The sequence below is a fragment of the Pantherophis guttatus genome, chromosome 3, assembly GCF_059756535.1.
Source record: "Pantherophis guttatus breed Tessera chromosome 3, ASM5975653v1, whole genome shotgun sequence".
Taxonomy (NCBI): domain Eukaryota; kingdom Metazoa; phylum Chordata; class Lepidosauria; order Squamata; family Colubridae; genus Pantherophis; species Pantherophis guttatus.
Window position 1 is genome coordinate 178,383,754 of NC_142065.1, and position 19,461 is coordinate 178,403,214.

At 37.9% G+C, this 19,461-nt stretch overlaps 1 protein-coding gene and 1 long non-coding RNA gene across 7 annotated transcripts in view; one reads left to right on the forward strand and one right to left on the reverse strand.

Moving 5' to 3' along the window:
• The window catches only part of LOC117672853 (uncharacterized), a 54,192-nt gene that overhangs the window by 21,761 nt on the left and 12,970 nt on the right, over window positions 1-19,461 (reverse strand). For 3 of the 6 annotated variants that reach the window (XR_009620155.2, XR_004593396.3, XR_015733391.1), the window contains exons 1-2: window positions 13,131-13,883; window positions 10,461-10,565 (exon numbers count right to left, since the gene is read on the reverse strand). This is a non-coding gene — a long non-coding RNA (uncharacterized LOC117672853). Of the gene's footprint in view, window positions 1-10,460; window positions 10,566-13,130; window positions 13,884-16,233; window positions 16,249-19,461 lie in introns of those variants that run through there. The other 3 variants (XR_004593397.3, XR_015733392.1, XR_004593398.3) reach the window with 2 other exon arrangements.
• Window positions 12,865-19,454, forward strand: LOC148114925 (uncharacterized). Its single transcript, XM_087890639.1, has 3 exons — window positions 12,865-13,083; window positions 13,878-14,002; window positions 18,563-19,454. The coding sequence occupies exons 1-3, from the start codon at window positions 12,966-12,968 to the stop codon at window positions 18,680-18,682; spliced, it is 363 nt and encodes a 120-aa protein (XP_087746765.1). The 5' UTR covers window positions 12,865-12,965; the 3' UTR covers window positions 18,683-19,454.

Sequence of the window (19,461 nt, forward strand, 5' to 3'; positions counted from 1 at the left end):
TAATGGGTAGTAAGTATACTAACTGCTGAAAGGAATGAATGTTTCTTGAAAGAAGAGAGTTCTTCTGTTTACTACATGCAAGTTGGGTATATCAGGAAAGAGAAAAATAAATTTACTGCAGGGTTTTTAGGATGTAAATGTGATAAAATAAGAAGCAATAAAATTAAGAATAGATATGTACCAAATGAATGTTGATTTGAATACAAAAGTGACTGGTGTGATAGTAGTACATTGAAGTGGTCTGATCATATAAAGAGAACTAATAAGGACTGAATTGCAGAACAAATATATGATGAAGGAATGAATGATGGACAACATGTGCATCTGCAAAAAAGCAAGTGGGAAGTGTTGTCATGTATGTCATCCTGCAAATTAAGTACTGTATGTCATTTACATCATGATGCAGCTTGTGTAAATTATGCAAATCGATGCCAAGGATGCATCATTGGCATGATAAAATTATGACATTTATGATGTACTCATAGCATCTGGCAGATTCCAATGATTAAGAGGAAGGGAAAGACAAGAAGAAGGTCATGGTTGGATGGAATTGATAAGATCTTCAAAAAGAAAGAAGTGAATAGTTTAAAGAACCAAAAGGAACAAAGGCACAGGGAAGTAAGGATTGCTTGCAAGCATAGAAAGATATAGACACATATATTGAAAGTATTAGTGTAAATATTTAGCCATGTTCCATTTTATTTTCTCTTAGTTCATGCCTTAATTTATTTGGATTGCTATTTCTTACTCTTATACTCTGTACAGTGAAAAGAAATAACAGAATAGGTCTGTTTGTCTATAAACAAATGATACTATTAACATAAAGAAAACATCCAGAGTTCCCTATAAAGAGATGATTCTATAGCATGTTATAATTCATGCTTTATTTGTGAAACTCCAATACTAACACTAGGACATTAATGTTGAAAGCTGCATTTCATAGTGGAGCTATTGATTATACAGGTAGTCCTAACTTAACAACCATTCATTCAGTGACTATTCAAAATTACAGTGACACTGAACAAATAGTAGTTATGCCCAGGCCCCAGAGTGACAGCTGTTGCAGCAGCCACATGATCAAAATTCCAACACTTGGCAGCCCACTCATTTACCTCCTCCCCAACTCTTACAACCCTGCCCTCCATTGCCCAAGCTGGCTCTGCCAGCTCTGCCATCCTGTGCTCCAGTAGCTGCTGCCCGCAGCTGACCTTCATTGTCTTCCTCCTTCTGCTGCCAAGGCACCCCTGGCCTGGCCCTTCACAAAGTAGCTGCTGGTCATGCATGCCCTTCTCCAAACAGAACATGCCCTTAACCAAATTGTGCTATTGTCCAATCTGAAAGCTTCATATTAAGGCCGCACATGATTTGGGCAATGCTGCGTGCAATTTGAAAGCCTTGCGCAAGGCCACATGCAATTTGGACAAGGGTGCACATGGCGATGGGAAGATGGCCTTACATGGGCAGCAGATACCCCACAAAGGACCAGGCTAGCTGCAGTTTGTTAGCAGTGGGAGGAAGAAGATGGTGCAGTCATCTGGAAGTGGTAGGCCCAGCACAGAGACAGTGCTGCACAAGGATAGCACAGTGCAGGGCAACAGGCCCAGGTTGACAAAGCTAGCAGAGTACAGGGCAGCAGGCTGGCAGAAGCAGCAGAGTGCAGGGAGGCCAAAAGGACAGAGATGGACGAGAGACAGGAGGTGTTGGGAGTTGAAGAAGAGGCAGTCCTTCCTGGAGGACAAAAGCGGTTGAAACCAAACTGTGATCCAGCTAATAAATAAGGCTAGGAGTGGAGGAAAACATCCCTGGAAACCAGCTAACCAAGCTGCAATCCAGCCAAAAATAAACCTAGGAGGAGTGAAGGAGATATTTCTGAAAACAGTTACAGCCAAATTGATAGAAGTGGAGGAAAATATCGTTGGGGAATAGCTATATAAGTTATGAACCATTTAAACATCAGAATTAGCTGTAATGGAGAAGAAGCTTGTAATTAGCAAAAGCAAAATATTTTGGGTATAAAAAATTATAGGTGGAAATGTGGAATAAATTTTAAAGTGAATTGCTTTTGAAATGTTTTTAAGAGAGGAGTAAAATATTCTATGTTGGTTATTAGATGTGATTCAAAAGAAACTTGATTTGATTTGGGTCTTTGAAGTAAGGAAAATATATGAAATACTGATTGTTAAAATGATAAATGAATATTATAAAAAGCTGTATAGATTTGGAGTTTAAGATTTGGGGTGATTACATAGTAGAATGTTAAATGCTAGAATAAGATGTCAGATGGAATGATAAAAATTGGATTTAGATTTGTTCTTTTTTTCTTTCTTTTCTTTAAGATGTTAATGGATGAAATTTGGAACTTATACTTTTTTTATACCGGATCCAACCCTTGCTCTAAAAAGATGTGTTTTATGTTTTATGTTTAAAAATAAATTTTAAAAAATTCAAAAAAAAAAAAGAAGAAGAAGAGGCAGTCCTTCATCTTACCAAGGCTCAGGGATGGAAGGGACCAAGCCAGGAATAGTTTGGATTGAGGAAAGTTCTCACCTAGTAACTGAATAGGATTCCATTAATGAATGGACAGCTGGGATTGCCATTGCTAAGTAATGTATTCACATGACACCATGTTTTACGACTACATCATTTAGTGACAGTTCCAATTACCATGGTAACCCAAGGGCTACCTGTAATTTAATATGCCAGGGAAAAAGAGCAGAATGGTATTATAACCTAACCATTGCCTAACCATTTGTTCTGAGACAAAACAACCCCCTAGCTATATATTAGAACCTATACTAACCTGCGATCATTTGTGTATAGAAGGTTTACATCTTGTAAAGTTTACCCGTTTTCCTCCTCAGCACTAAACAAAGTTACGAGGGCATAAAATAGTTGCTTCAACCCTTGAAGCCAAGGAGAAATCCCTTGCTTTATATTGCTACACAGATGAACAGAGACATTAAAAAGTCACAGTAGTTCTGCTGCATTCTCAACCACGAAGTACAGACTGATTGATAACACATGCTAACATCCAAAGCACTAGCAAACATATAAATAAGCTGCATTATTCAATGTAAACTAGGGTTTACATTTGTTTGGAATGATGCCAATGTGAGTTTCAGTAATGAGTCTGAAGTTCCTATCAAAATGCCATCGCACTGCATGTGCAGAACACTTGTAATGTTACCAAGTTGCATTGAAGCATACTGCTGCTGCTGCTGTTGAAGGACCTCTCCCAGCACTTAAATGTTAAACAGAAGGGGCAAAATAAGTAAGTAAGTAAGTAAGTAAGTAAGTAAGTAAGTAAGTAAATAAATAAATAAATAAATAAATAAATAAATAACTTTATTGTCATTGTACGTATACAGTATACTCATACAACAAAATTCACTTAACACCCAAAGACCAGGTCCAACACACATAATAATCTCCAAACACACTCCCACCACAATTCCCCACCCATAAACCACCCAAACATCCACACAACAGACCAAGTAATACTGTCCAACAGCTCACTGATGGTGGCCCTTTAGTTCATTGTTGAATGCAATTATAGCTCTGGGATAAAAACTATTCAGAAAACGTGTGGTCCGAGTTTTAATTGTTCTGTATCTTCTGCCAGAAGGCAACAGTCCAAAAAGATTGTAAGCAGGATGAGAAGAGTCTCTGAAAATGTTATGCAACTTTCTCAAACAGCGAGATTCGAAGATGTCGTCCAGGGCTGGTAGCTGGAGTCCGATGATATTCTGGGCAGTTTTAATGGTTCTCTGTAGAGCTTTTTTTGTCCGCTACAGAGCTGCTCCCATACCATGCAAGAATGCCGTATGTCAGGACACTCTCAATAGTGCTGCAATAATAGGACAGAAATATATGCTGAGATAGATTTATCTTCCTGAGCATTCTCAGGAAGTACAGCCTCTTCTGTGCCTTCTTCACAAGCATGTTAGCATTCATAGTCCATGAGAGGTCCTCCGAGATATAAATGCCCAGAAGCCCTGAGGCAGCCCTTATTGCAGGAGCCTCTTGCTCCAAATCCCACTGAATGGAACTTGCCATAGAAGAAGGAGGAAAACCACAGTGACCCCAAGGGCCAGAAGGATACTATGGTTGATGGTATCAAACACTACTGAGAGATCTAGGAGGGCCAGAACAAATGCCCCAACCCAGTCCTTGGTCTTCCACATATCATTCACAAGTATGATCTGACTTACTATAACCTTTGTGCAAGCTTATACCTGACCTGATTTTATTTTGAATTTATTGCTTTTAGCTGGATAATTTTACATTAAAAAAGAAACAGCATTCATTCCACTGAATGCTTCTGTACTGCAATTCATATTGTTTTACTTTAATTTTTGTATTTTACCTTTTTCTTATAAACTGCCACATAAATTTTTCTACATGTAGTACATAAATACTTTACTTGCTTTTGTAAAAGCAAAGTTTTTACAAATGAAGTCTACATAGTGCAGTTATATGACCATGGGATTTACTCTTCTCAGTTGGAGAATTTGTCTTCCAAATTCCACAAATCCTGGAGGGAATACCAAGCAGGTCCTACTGGAAAAATGGATAAGCCACTCAAATATTTAGCAGAAACTTTGCAAATCAAAGGATGGAGTTTCCTGGAGCTGCTTGTCTGCTCTTACAAAATCAATAATTAGCAGCGCAAGAACAGAAAATAAAAGAGAAAGACAGTTTCCAGTTGTCCTTTTGATCAGTCTCACTCTGGCAATAGTATTACACAGCTGCCTCCAGATGCAAGTAGTGCCAGGCAAAACATAAATGATAACAAACAGTAGCCAGTTGAGCAAGACATAAACAAGAGCAATGTAGCATTCTATGTCTCAAAACGGAGTTGAAGCATTTTTAATTGTATGCTTTATCCAATACATCCCAGTCAATAAGAGATCAGTTAATTAGACAAATGTTCAAACAACAAAATATTTTATCATAGGAATATTCTAGGAAAGCAATTAATATACTTTTTGTTTTCTACACAGAGATACACTATAGGTACATTGCAAACTTTACCCTAAATATAATTTTTTAAAAAGAGATTGTAATAGTTGATGATTCATATTATCTAAATTTAATATCAAAATGTAGCCAGTGTTTAGTTGACACCTCCTACACATCTACTGAAGCTTTGGATAACCTATAATATCCTAATTATTTTGAGACCATCTTCATGAAGGAAAACACAGTGGAAATTCTACACTATTATAAAAACAGGAGGCACTTTTAAACTAATTTAAATTCTAAGCATAACTTTCTTATAAAGGCTGAAGTAAGCCTACGTGAAACAAAAATTGCAGTATATTTTTTTTCTCTCTTCACTTCACATAAAAATTTATCATGAATATATGCAGAAATTTCTCAAATAACATACAAAGGAATGCACAAAATAATTTGAAACAGAAGTGCCATTCAAATTTTGCCACTCGGTTTCCTTTTTGCCAAGTTCATCCAAGTTCAGGACTAGTTAAAGAGTAAAAACTTATCTATAAATAGATTCAAATTCTATTGAAAGAAATCTGTGATATTCTAGTGTGACATTTAAATTAGCAGCACAGAAAAATCCAGGTGCAAGAGTTGCTAAAAGACCAAATTGGAAAAGATACCATTCTAATATATAATCTCAGAATGAAAAAGGGCAAGGCAAGGAAATAGAAAACTCCCTATTTTGTTTTTATCCTCTCATAACTTTGACCATAACTACATTGGATTGAACTAAGTCTGACTATCTGTTTTCCATTTCAATGATTTGACTTCATTATTCTTACTAAGGTTATCACAATTTTTAAATCCTCCTCCTGCATTTGACTGAACCATGAGCACTCAAACTGCAGAGAGAAATGGACTTGCTATCCTCATGTTCAGCATCCAAAATTTGGAGTGTTCTGTGATCACAGATTCTGTCAAGATTGGGCTGTTTGTTGCCTGCACTTCATAAAACTGACATTCTTCTGCTTCTCACCTTATTTTCAAAGATGCAAAGAGGCAGTTACTCTACTGAAAATGCCTTTGATACCAATCTTGTACTAGTCCTGAAAGAGAAAAGTTTATTTTCGGATGAATTGCCTCCATCGCTCTGGTTTGGTTTCCCTTTTACCCAAGGCCATCAACAATACTTTGCCAAATCTCTTATTTTGCCAAGAATGCAACACAGCAGCATTACAGTAAATAAAACCTTATGAAATAAAAATAAAAAAATCCTTGCAAGAGCATAATATTTTCATATGCTGAGGAGAAACATTAAGAAAAGGTCACAGGATCAATTTATTTTTTATCTTTTTTAAACTTTAAAGGAAAGAAAACTATATGGTGGGCTGATTTAAATTGTCCTGGGCAACATACGGTAGCTTTGCTTCAAGCTATTACAATTTCAGCTAGCAAAAGTTAACTATTCTGTCAAATTTAAGGAGACATCCTTTTGCTGGAAAGAGAATAAGTTTGAATTTAGAATCATGGTGTTTCATATATGAGGGAAGGTTGCCTTAAAAGATGCCAAAATATTAAGATTTGAAAAGATGAATATTTTATTAGAATTTACACATTTTGTAGAGTAGGGTGCTATTTGTATCAGAAGTAAAAATGAGCAGATCTGGTAGCATCTGGAATTCAAGTGTGAAGGATTTTAAGGAAATTAACATTAAACAATCTCTTCTGTTCTTTTGAAGCACAATCATCACTATATTTTTATGATTAACTAACACCAAATAGACAACAATACTAGAGAACAGATACAGAAATAGTGTTAAAGGTAAAAGGGAAAGCTCAACATCAAAAAGTGATAAACAGTAATCATTCTCATTAGACACACAGATATGTTTTATGCCAGAAAGGATGGGAAAACGTTCAGAAAACAAAGGTTTGAGGATAATATTCTTGTAAATCTTCTGAATTCGCTGAAAGATTTTTCCTCCTCTACCAGGGACGAACAATATATCTATCTATAGAGCATCAGTCAGTCACCAAACTCTAGTCACATAATAGCTTGACCATTGTAACATGCTCTACATGGACTTGTCTTTGAAGACCACCCAGAAGCTTCAAATGATTCAACATGTTGTGCTGGGCATGCCTCAATATGCTCACATGACACTTCTGCTTTGTGGCCTGCACTGATTGCAATTAAAATGCTAGCATTATATGACAAATTTCCATAGTTTCTACCCAGCTGGTACGTGCTCCAAGTCCCTTACATTAAACAGCGCCATCGATCTAGGAGGCATGTTTTCTGCTGCAGCACTTGGTCTCTACAATGGGATCCTTCCTGAGATCTATGTGGCTCTCATCCTAATGGCGTTTTGGAAGGCCTGGAAGGCCTGGGGATTCTTTAAGGTCTTAGGTTAAAGTGATGGTTAAACCTGTTTCTTTTGCATTAATTCAGTGTTTCTCAACCTTGGAAGCTTGAAGATGGGTGGATTTCAACTCCCAGAATCCCCCAGCCAGTGCTGTTGGCTGGGGGATTCTGGGAGTTGAAGTCCACCCATCTTCAAGCTTCCAAGGTTGAGAAACACTGCATTAAATGGTCAAATCCCATCTTCTTTATCTATTTTGTGTGGTGCTTTTGCCTTGCTTTTTACTATACTGTGAGCCATCCAGAATCATTTCAGAGTCAGGCAGCACGAAAATAATTTTTTAAAGATTTTTTAATTCTATGTGAAGACTTTTCTTTGAAGAAACTTTTGTTTGAAAAATGAGACAAATGACTTCAGTGAAACATTAGTAGAAAATGATGTAATTAAAAAGGAACACATTTAAACAGTCTCTAAATATTCATAATTAGAGCTGTCATCTTGCTAAGTAATTCACCTTTGACTTTTGCAGCTTTTTTTCAAACTGTATGTCAGAAACAATGAATTCAACAAAACCAGGTATGTGACAGACCTAAGTCTTTCAGAAACAATTGCAGGCAAGTCAAATAATCTCCATTCAAGCTATCAATAGTGCAAAAACTCCAAACACATCCCACTGAAAAGATGTGCAAGAACTTAACTCATTATTTCATATAACTTGCTGGAAATATTTTTTTTATGAGTTGTGCAATACATCTCTGTGATTATGGTATGATAGTGTGTAGCATATAGTGTCAGTATACCAGAAAAACCCCAACTCCAAGTAAAGACGCGGAAGGAAACATTTTCCAAGTAGAAATTTACTAGAATAGGCAAACTGGCACATCTGGGAAAACCCGAATCTGAAAAGCCCGGGTTTTCCTTCAGTAAGTCAAAGATCCCAAAATCATCCCCTTTTCCCCCCAGTCGGTCACATGCTCCAATCAACGTTCGTTCCATCTCAATCCAGCCCCCTGACCATTCCTTCTCCAGATGCTGGATCGCCCTGACCTTGACCGACAGGAAGAATGCTATTATGTCTACTAACAACCCCTCTCCTTAATCCCCCCTCCTACTTTCCCACACACAAGAAGGTGGCAGCATTGGAGCTTCCGGCCTAATATGGCTTCCAAGGCTGACATATAGCTTTTAATGGCCCAGAATGGCTGTTATTTTGCTGCTTTAATTCAGAAAAAGAAAAGAGAAAAAAGGGAGAAGACTCTCAATTTTGGTCTTGAACTGTAGGCCTGCTGTCAGGAGGGCTGATGAGCTGACCTGATTGCTAGCCAGGGTTCTTGTGAGTCAAACAGAGAGAACATTCTGTTGGACAGCCTTCTATACAGTGGTGGGTTGGTACCGGTTCGCACCGGTTTGGGAGAATTTGTAGCGGCGGCGGCAGGAGGCGCTGCCCACCCGCCCAGACACCATCAAAAACTCTCTGCGCATGTGCAGAAGCACCACGCGCTCCCAATAGCAAACCAGTAGCGAAGAAAATTGAAACTCACTACTGCTTCTATAGAAGGCTGGGACTAGAGCCCTGAGGGAGACACTTACTTCCTCAGTTGCTGAAGGCTAAAGTTGATGCTAGTGTGTGAATGCGTGTCTTTTGCATTAAATGGTCAAATCCCATCTTCTTTATCTATTGGTTCCTGGGTTGGAAAGGGAGAAGAAAAGTCAACAAGTGACTTCCCTCGAAAAAAGGAAATGAAGTCTCAGAGAGACAGAATGTTTATCCAAGGTCCAAAATGGGAAGCTCCAAGTAAGAACTGAAGCAGGGGTGGGTTCTAAAATTTTTTACTACCAGCTCTGTGGGCGTGGCTTATTTTGTGGGCGTGGCTTGATGGTCATGTGACAATTATTTAGGATTTAGCAGAGGTACTGGTCTATCAGGCTTTTAACTGCTTGCAGAGCTGTACTGATCTACCCATTTATTTTTTGCAGGCACTGGTCTACTCATGTATTTTTGCAGGCACTGATCTACTCATGTATTTTTGCAGGCACTGGTCTACCCATTTATTTTTGCAGGCACTGATCTACTCATGTATTTTTGCAGGCATTGATTTACTCATGTATTTTTGCAGGCACTGGTCTACCCATTTATTTTTGTAGGCACTGATCTACTCATGTATTTTTTCAGGCACTGGTCTACTCATTTGTTTTCTTTTAACACTGATCAGCTGTAGGGCGGCCCTTTGAAGCCCCGCGGCAAGAGTTTAAACAGTTTTTTTCCCTCTAGCCATCAGCTGGGACTCAGGAGGCAGCAATAGATTGGGGGTGGGGCCAAATAAAAGGTAAGAATAACATGGGGGATAAGGGGTGTGGGGGCAGGGGGGGAGGACCAGTTCGGTGACATCATATCGTCACCGCTACCGGCTCGGGAAAACCAGGCCGAATGGGGAGGAACCCACCACTGAACTGAAGTCTTCCAAGGGAGGTTCTACCCCCAACAGATGAGATGCGAACAATAATTGGTTGAGAAGATCCAAGGAAAGGAGAAGATCAAAGCTGAGCACTCTTATCCATAAATCAGCATAGTCCTTTCTTTACCCTCTCCTGATAATCTCCAAAACAAGGGAAGGAGATGAAATGAAGAAGGAAGATGTTAAGCATTTAGGAGAAGAATAGTTTCCAGAAGAGAGAACAAGGATCAGATACTGAGTAGAATCCACATATTTGTAAATAATTGTAAATACCTACTGTAAATAATTTTGTTATATATAATAGTAAAATTAAAGAAGCATAAAAGCCTTTACTTTCTGGGGTTTCTCTGTGCCTGCCCCATCCTTGTAACCTTAAGTACATATCCTGTTCTAAAAGAATCTAGTCACACCATTATATAGTGCTGTGATAAAAATTTCTGCTAATCACATAGTAGTAAGATTGAGCCAACAAGGTAAATAAGTAGAAGTATGAAATCTCCTTTTTCAAAAAAAAAAAAAAAAGCTCTGAATCTACATACCATACCTACATTCCTAGCTTAGTAAAATATTTAGTAATTCTTAGTGACACCATCTATCATCTGGGGAGATGGCTTTATCTGACATGCTCCCTACTAACTTTACCATGTGCTTTTCTCTCAAATAAAAGGAAGACACAAAAAAGAGAATATGTATCTACCTCCTGATCCTTAAGTTAAGCATGTGACTAGGGAACTCAGCTCCTCCTCTTCTTCCTCCAGTGTGAGAAAAGAGGCCAATCTCACAAGGGACAAACAGAATCAAGCTTTAATAAAAAAAAATCAGACAAGAGAAAAGGCAATCATTTATTTTTTAAGTTTAAGTGGTCACTTGCAAAACAATCAATGATACAGGAGATAAAAGTAGAGAATATAAAAATCATAGGCAATATTGTAATGAACATCAGTATAAAAATCACAGGAAATGCACAAAAATGTAAAGCTCTGAATAGACTATAAGATGGCATTGGTATAAAATCACTGAACTAGCATAGAAAAAATAAACATCAGAGACAACAAAGTAAACTAAAAAATTTAAAAAACACATAACAATCAAAATAAAAATAGTGACACATAGCTACTTACTCCTCAAAGGTAAATAGATTACCTGAAGCAAAAGTCTTCCCCTTTCTTCCTTCTTCATTTTTAAAAATATATTACAACCATTTTTTCAGAGGCTCAGGGGTGTTGCCTAACTACTTTACCTACCTTTACCTACTCCCCAGGACACAGCTTTTGTTTCGGTTTTTAAAAGACACAAATACTATTCTTACTATAAAAAGGGAAGCATCTGGGTGAACTTCCTGCCTTTGCAACATGATCTTCAACCGTGCCTCAATCAGACAGAATTAAATGTCTGAGACTATCTCCCAAGAGGATTGAAAGTGGGCTATTCTCACAATAGGTACTTGCCAGTTCTATATATTATTTAACCATGTAACTATGGTTATCAATGCAAAGAAAATTTAAGGGAGTTTCAGTTTAAGCAGAAAGTAAATCTTTTAATTTCTATTTCCTCCTTTGCTCGATCTGTATATTGGTAAGTAAAGCTCAGATTAAACAAAGAACCATATTTTCAGGAGCACCATATATTTCCAATGGCTGCTCTGAGGGAAAGCAAACCACAGCATATGCTGAAGTCATGGAACTTCTCCGCACTTGGAGAAGTAGATGAATGCAACAGTATTTTAAGGTGAGCAATGTATTTTTAGCCATATAAAGCTCCTTTTATTCAAATAGGATGTTTAGCTTCAACAAAGTTAATTGTGCAAATATTTGAGGAATAAGACTTTTCAACACAATCCAAGCTTACATTGCACTAAGCCATAATGTGGTTTGCATGATTTTGGTTGTTTAAAAAATTACACACATCCAGAGCTTCTGATTTAGTGTGATTTGTGAAGCAAGACAATAATAGGTACCTGCAGAATAACAGTAGGAAGTGATTTTATAGCAGCCATTTATCTTTGCTGTTTCACCAAAAATGAAGCACATTCTAGTCTTTTAAAATAATACAGCACTGGAACATCCTCACTGTATTGAACAGTGCAATATTTTACTCCATCTTGACATAGTATAGTCACTCAATACTTTTTAATAAACGAACTATTACATTTGTTATTTACTAGTAACACCCCTTTGAAAACATCATCTTTTTTATGCTCCTATATTGTAGGAAGTTAAACTGTAGATCCGGCGGGTACTGTTTGTGCTTGCTTGCGCTCAAAAATCATTTTGACCAAAGGCCCTGAGAGAAGTGAAAAACTAATGTACTAATCAGAACAACACTGAAAATCCATGCCTCTCCACAAGCCATTACTTTACATGATTTTATATTGAACATGGAACCCTATAAAGATGGGGGGAGGCTACTCATTGGCTTAGCAGTTACCATGGATGACTCAAAACCGTTGGTTAAAACCAACTTTACCAATTTGTTTACTGATTCTATGCCTAATGTTTTGGAGACTATGAAAGCAGCAGTGGGTCAATGCTTGGCAAGAAAACTAAGTAGCCAAAGATGACGGCTTTCAAATGGGGCATTGTGGGTATTAGGTCTATTCTCAATCTTATAGTATAGTTTTCAGGAAACAAATGGCAATTGTGCTGCTGATTTTCAATATTGATATTGTTGAAATTAAATGACATTCACAAAATATTTGGGGGGGGGCACCAAAAAAGTTTTCAGGACTGCATGTGGTCATGAATAGGTTATTATATTTTGCAATCACTTTCTTTGGGGCCATCAGTCTATAGTTCTATAAGTTTACATAGTGTACCACATTGTAAGCAGGAGGAATTGACAGAAAACATGTGCGACCTTCTTCCTGTATTGTCATTTAGAAATAATACTCTAAAAATATCTTCTCAAAGTAGATTTGAGACACATAGCAGAATCGGTTAAGAAAAGCGATCATTTTCAGCATTATAAATAATTTTCATCATTTTATAGTAATTTTCACTTAACAGCTGGTGGCCTTTGATGCTGACAGTTAGGCTAACAGCCAGAACTCTTGTTACATCATAAAACCTTACACCTTAAAATACATTAATCCACTGTATCTCCTCAGAAGCTCAAAGACCATCAGAGCAAACAGGCTACCTTCACCCAATGAACAGATGTATCCATCTTATTAGGGAACTTAATGAAATCAACCTGAACAACAATGGCAAGACACAGAAAGAGTTGTGCTTGTAGATCTAAACGCCAAAAGTCTCGGCGGCGTAAAAAGGGGCAAAAGAAAAAGAAATCGTGCAAAAAGCAACTAATCACTAAGAACAATGGTAACAACAGCATCCTTGTTCTTAATTTATACTATTTATTAACTTACTTTTGTATGATTTAGGTTATTCCCTCTGAATTGGCAGACTAGTTTGTGATTCATATATTTTAAGGATAAGATGTTACATTGAGGTTGGGTCACATGTGATTTGAAGAGATGCTCTATTATATCTCAAAGCAAATTTCATTATCACTATCCATAATAAATAACTGTTAGAGTAGTTGCCAAAAATATTTCAGAATGTCATCATTTTGTGACAAATTCAGATTTTCCTTCTTTGTTCTAGAACCTCCGTGTTCCAGAACATAATGCTTATTCCTCATTTCAGAATAGCATGGTACACTTAGAACACTAAAGAACATGGTATTCTAAGCAAGATGTAGCATGATATGCTAAAGGCACTTCCCGATGAATATATATGGATTAGATAAGATAGCCAGGCATAGTTCACTTCCTCCATCCAACTTTGTGAAGGCAACCAAGAAACCTTTCCAGTGGATGGCTGGTAGCCATTTATTGTTATTTTGTGCAAGAAGTTAAGAACTTGAGCTGATGAAATGACATCACAAACTCAAGCCAAGCCATGATCAGAACTGTCATGACTAAGATGGAGAACAGTTATCCCTCCTTTACACCTTGTTTCCAAACAAAGTTGCTGCAAGGTCACAGGGGGTGAAAAAAATGGAGAACAGAAGGAGTTGCCTCTGCACAATTACACTTGCAGCTGTTCCTGTACCCTGTATTGTTTTCTGGAGGACTAATGGCTGCTTAACCATAAGCTAACCATTATTCCAGGTTCGGATGACATGCTAAGCCACGTCCAGAACTGCTTAACCATGGACAAAGCAAGATTACAGATTGTGATTAATGGGGTCTCAACTGACAATGAAGTGCCCAAGTTTCCAGGTTCAGATGAAACGGTAAGCCAAACTATAATATGGCTTAGCATGTCGTACGAATGTGGTCTATCACTACATATCAAAAGTATGTCTTGACTTGATATATAATAGGTGAATTCTCATCTCTGAGGAGTGCACAGATTTCTAGGGCAGAGACTATAAGAAAAAAAACTAATTTCAAGCATGTATACACATCCTAAGGTATAGATACACCTTATCCTCCTTCCGCCTTTGTCCTCCTTCCTCTAAGCAATCTTGAACAATGGGGTGGGGGCTGGGGGGGAGAATCCAGAAAGGGATGCTATGGAGCAGCAAGCAGTTTCCCAAAATGCCAGTTGAGAAGCTAAAAGTAACATGTCAAAAAATTAAAAATCATCAACTATGATTTAATATTTAAAAATAAATAAAACTAAAACTAAAATGCCATTAACTAATTTAAACATGGAAAGGTACATCCAGGTAATCTTGTTTAGAAATAGCCAAGGGCTTTTAATACACAATTGCATCTAACTACATTCATCAGGATTCCTTAATTCAAGAAAGAATATGTTCTTATTTATTTAATTTCTATAACTGCCCATCTCAGTCAATGATTCTGGGTGGCTTATAATTCATTACAATATATTACAATCAAAATACTCAAAACATTTTAATAAAAACAATAGAAACATGCAAATAAACTAGACATGGCAGCCGAGATACTTAGCCAATTAGCAATACAGCCAGGAAATGGGGCCCTTAACACATTCAGCACCTTAGGCTCAAGAACATAGCCAGGTGTTTAGGCCTTATGAAAGACTAACAGAGTTCGTACAGTAGATTATTGTTACCTCAATCTTACATAGAGCATCATTCTGGCAGAATCTAAACCAGATATGTGCAACATTTTCTAAGTCAAGGGCCACACATGAAGGTCATGCAACAACTTAAAAGAAGTATACTTCCCTTCATATTATGAAAGCAGCTGTGGCTTTTTAAAAATGTGCTACAGAAGCTATTCCCAATTGTGTATATTTCACATGCATGTACATAAAGAACCTCTTTTGGACAATTTGTAGAATGTACCCCATGGTTTTGTTCTGGATAGCCATGGGTTGTACTCCAAAAAAGGTAGTGCGTGGCACCGTAAAGTTATCTATGTTGCATTAAGCCAAGAGGTTTCAGGCGGTGCTACTCTGTCCTACATTCTACACAGATCCAATGAGTAAAGTGGAAATAAGATCTATGAGCATTTCTTGAAAGATACCACATCCATATTGATAGCATCACCCTTCATGGATTTTTTGATTGTTAACCAAAAGTTTCAGACCATTGAGAATCAGTGTTTCATCTTACTGTCAATATCTGATAAGAAGCAAACTCCAAGGAGATGACATTGGGGAAGCAGCCTTAAATGGAGAACAAAGTCCAAGTGTAGCTGTGCTGAGACTGACCTAAAAGAATGGGTGACGAAAGTGAGGAGACATGAAGATGGACTATGGAAATAGTAGAGATTAGAGAGAGGGAGGGGGAAAAAGCAGGGGAGGAACTTGCGATGTCTGCATATGTACTTTGGGTATGATATGTATGTCTGTGATTGAGAATTAGGAGTTGGACTGTGTATTGTAAGTGTGGAGAAAATTATATGGATGAGAGAAGAAGAAACACAGATGTTTGACAGGTTCCTTAAGCAAGAGAGACAATTATGGGTCTCAATGTGTGAATCTGTATTCTGTAGTCTGAGTCTCAGGGCACATTCACACATCCCCTGTCAGCAGCTAAAAAATGCCTCACTAACCATATTTGAAAGGCTCTTTCTCATGACTCAAAACTTCTTCTCATCCCAGCCCACAGCTGAGGCAAGTTAACTTTGCATTTAGCTGATGTGATGCTAAAGTGGTATTTACATCTATTCCCAACACACGGTTTGCTAAAGTACATAATGCCACTTAGGCAGCCATTGTGGCAATTATGTGGCAGGAGGCTGGATCTGCCCATCTCTTAATGGCTACTTTAAACTATTGTGATCATGCCCCTTATTTCTAGTGATTGCTGGCATATCATCATGGCTATTTTGATTTGTGGTGCTTGGCTGATGTGACATCAAGAAAGGAGAAGCAGCACCCAGCACATGAGAGAAAACCATAATCCAGGAACTCTCTAAAGTAACCAGCCTCTCAGACCTCAGACCAAAATAGTCACAATGCTCTGTGAATTTGCAAGTCACTCTATGGCATGGTGTTTCTATGCGTCTGACAGGCAGAGGTCCTCACCTAAATGCTCTTGCAAGAACAGTAGCAAGGATCCTTGAAAAAGCAGTAGACCAGAACATCTCCAAAGCGACTGCTATCAGAACCTATGCAGAAAAAAGAACCTCAGAGGTGACCTATCAGGCACTTCCTTCTCTGTTGCCTGAAGGCAAATCTCACAATGACCAATAGAAAATTACTTATATTCAAAGGTTCTGACAAATGATTAAACCTGAAGATCTAGCCATCTGTGCTGTCATCTTCTTCCCTAGCCCCAGCCAACTCTAGAAAGCACCAAAAAAATTTTTTACTGTCAGAAAAGAACAAAGAGCATGTCTTTCCATTTACGGCATCTTAATTTGTCCTATAGTAAAATAGTTTTTTGTCAAGAAGGTAAGGGGTTAAATACAAAATCTTGGACATTGAATAAGCAAAAATTCTATTTTTTTTTTCTGGACCCATTAAAGTTTGGTGATTTTTCCCAGAATGCACGACCAAAGAGCTAATCGTTATTTGTCAGAAAGTACTGACTTTAAAATATCCCTCTAATGCTCATTATTCATGTATTCAGATATTCCCATCCCATTTCTTTCACAGTCCCAAAATCGGCTCCAGAGATCTCTCTGAAATAGATTTCAGGAAATATTAACTTGTTCTTGGCTGCCTGATTAACAAAGCATAAATTGATTATGGAGGGAAAGCAGATTTATACTGGTTTCCTTTGCATTGCCTCAGAGATTGGAGAAAAACATGTTAGTCTTTGATCTGGATGTGTCTTCATCTCTACATCTATTTGCATTCTATTTTAGCATTACTTGTCTGCTATTATCCACAGTGTATATTTCTATAGGTTAAAAAATGAGTTTTTATTTTGAAAGTCAGAATCCCCATCTGTATTTTTTATTGTGAGGCAAGTTGCATCTATCTTTCTGGGAAACATATTTTTTGACTGGTTACAATCTCTCTGTATAAATTGTTCTTTACATTTGTGGTAATTTCTACACTAGTGATTTGTAGTATCTTCTAGGACAGTGATGGTTAACCTTTTCCAGACTGAGTGCCCAAAGCACCCGAACCTCCAAAATGCAATGCACTCACGACCCCCTGCATGCGCCGCACCCCCTGCATGCGCACATGCCCTCGCATGCACCCCACACTTCCGCACATGCACACGCGGCCCCCCGCATGTGGCCTGCTCTTCCCCCACATGCACAGCAGAGACCCAAGGACCAGCTGGGCAGCAGGAGGCATGCACACATGCACAGCAGAGCTGAACTGGGGCGACAGCTCACATGCCATCAGGGAGGGCGCTGCGTGCCACCTCTGGCACGCATGCCACAGGTTTGCCATCATTTATTTATTTATTGGTTCGATTTATATGCCGCCCTTATCCAGAGACTCAGGGCAGTTTACAATGCGTTAAGCAATAGCCTCCATACTTTTGTATATACCTGCTTAGTAGGGCTTTCGGGGCCCCCCTAAGCGGTGTTCTTTTTTATACAAAGTCAGCTTATTGCCCCCACAATCCGGATTCTCATTTTACCTACCTCAAAAGGATGGAAGGCTGAGACAACCTTGAGCCTGGTGAGATTTGAACTTGCAGTAATTGCAGGCAACTTGTGCTATTTAACAGCACTTTAGTCTGCTGCGCCACCAAGGCTCTAGGATCATCAGACATCACTGAGATACTCTAACAATAATGGCAACAAGCTTATACTGTCTCAGTGGTGTCTTAGTGATGCCATAAGACAGTGTTTCTCAACCTTGATGACTTTAAGATAGTGGCTTTCAATTCTGGGACTTGAAGTACATCCATCTTAAAGTCATCAAGGTTGAGAAACACTGCTATAAGATGCTAAAATTCCTGGTCAAGGAAGTGTCTTGTGAAAATCTCACAACATTCCAGATATATTTATTGACCTGAAAATTTTTACTTAATAAAACATTTATCCTACAAAGATTATTTTTAAACAAAATTATGACTATTGGGATTAGTCATGTGAATTTAACTTGGACAATTACTATTTATAATTGTAATGTATTACACATTTTAATAGGCCACAATCACCACCATGGAGAGAAATTTCTTTGTAATTTTTTGCATTCAGTGAAAGCTGAATGTTCCCACAACCATTAAAAAAATGAGGAATTTGAGTGGGGAATAAAGTGGTGACTGGATGAAAAGAGTAACATTCCACTCAAAATGTATTCAGATGATACAGGTGATAATCATTTTGCAAATAAGAATCAAAACAAGGTATGTGGGTAGCAGGTACTAAGTGATGCAGTTTGTCTCAAAGTTTCTCAAAGCGTGTTTTCTTAATGATAAAGCATTGTACTCATGTGTCAACAGGGTACGTACGTATCTCAACCACCTGCCATTACAAAAGAAAATAATCCCTGGTTTGTGACCCGCCTTGAAAACATCTGTTTCATTGCCATACCACACACGAAAACTCCACCTCCTTCGTGAAGGTGAACAGCAACCATTGGGAATCATCAACAGCAACATCTAAGGGACTAGAACATCAGAGAGTTGACAATGCAACAGCTGATTCTACTGATGGAAGTGATGGTAGCCTGTCAATACAATTGATAAATGCCTCTGTTCTGCAATATATTCCTCCAGATTATTGGGAAGAAGGGCATTTCATAGGACTAGCTATATCATTAAGCAGAACACCACCATCACTTTAGAGGCAGCTGATGTGGACTAGCAGAACATGTTATTTATTTATTGTTACTCACTGTGTATTCATTGTGTATTCACTGCAAGGAGGGAAGAAACTCTGGGAGTTTCTGTAACATTTGCTGTAATATTTTGATCAGTCTTGGGTAGCATGAACCTTGATCTGAAAGCCAGGGCACCATATGGGGTTGCACCTCAAGCAACAGTTGCATTTATTGTATTGTTTTGAATACATTGAGTACACTTAAATATTAAATTTAATTACTTTTAATTAAGTGTTCAATATTTAAAATAGCTTTCTTTCAAGGCAAATTAGAATTAAAAAATGAGCTTTCTGCCATTATCCCATTTATTGTGGCACCAAAAAAAGCTTTGCAGTCTTGCCTTCTTTGAGCCTTCACAGTCTTCTTCTCCACTAAGAATATGAGATAGTCTCTGTTTACAAGAAAGGAAGAAACATTCATGTTCCTTTCTTTCAGTTAATGACCAACATAAAATAAAAACAAAACAAAAACAAAACAAAAACAGTGAAGCAATAAAAAAGAAATACAAAGCAGATCCAT

Excerpts from the sequence above, each read along its gene's own strand:
- LOC148114925 (XM_087890639.1), top strand. The coding sequence starts at position 12,966 with ATGGCAAGACACAGAAAGAGTTGTGCTTGTAGATCTAAACGCCAAAAG. Across the intron at positions 13,084-13,877 it reads ACTAATCACTAAGAACAATG|GTTCGGATGACATGCTAAGC; the intron begins GTAACAACAGCA and ends CCATTATTCCAG. Across the intron at positions 14,003-18,562 it reads TTCCAGGTTCAGATGAAACG|GGTACGTACGTATCTCAACC; the intron begins GTAAGCCAAACT and ends ATGTGTCAACAG.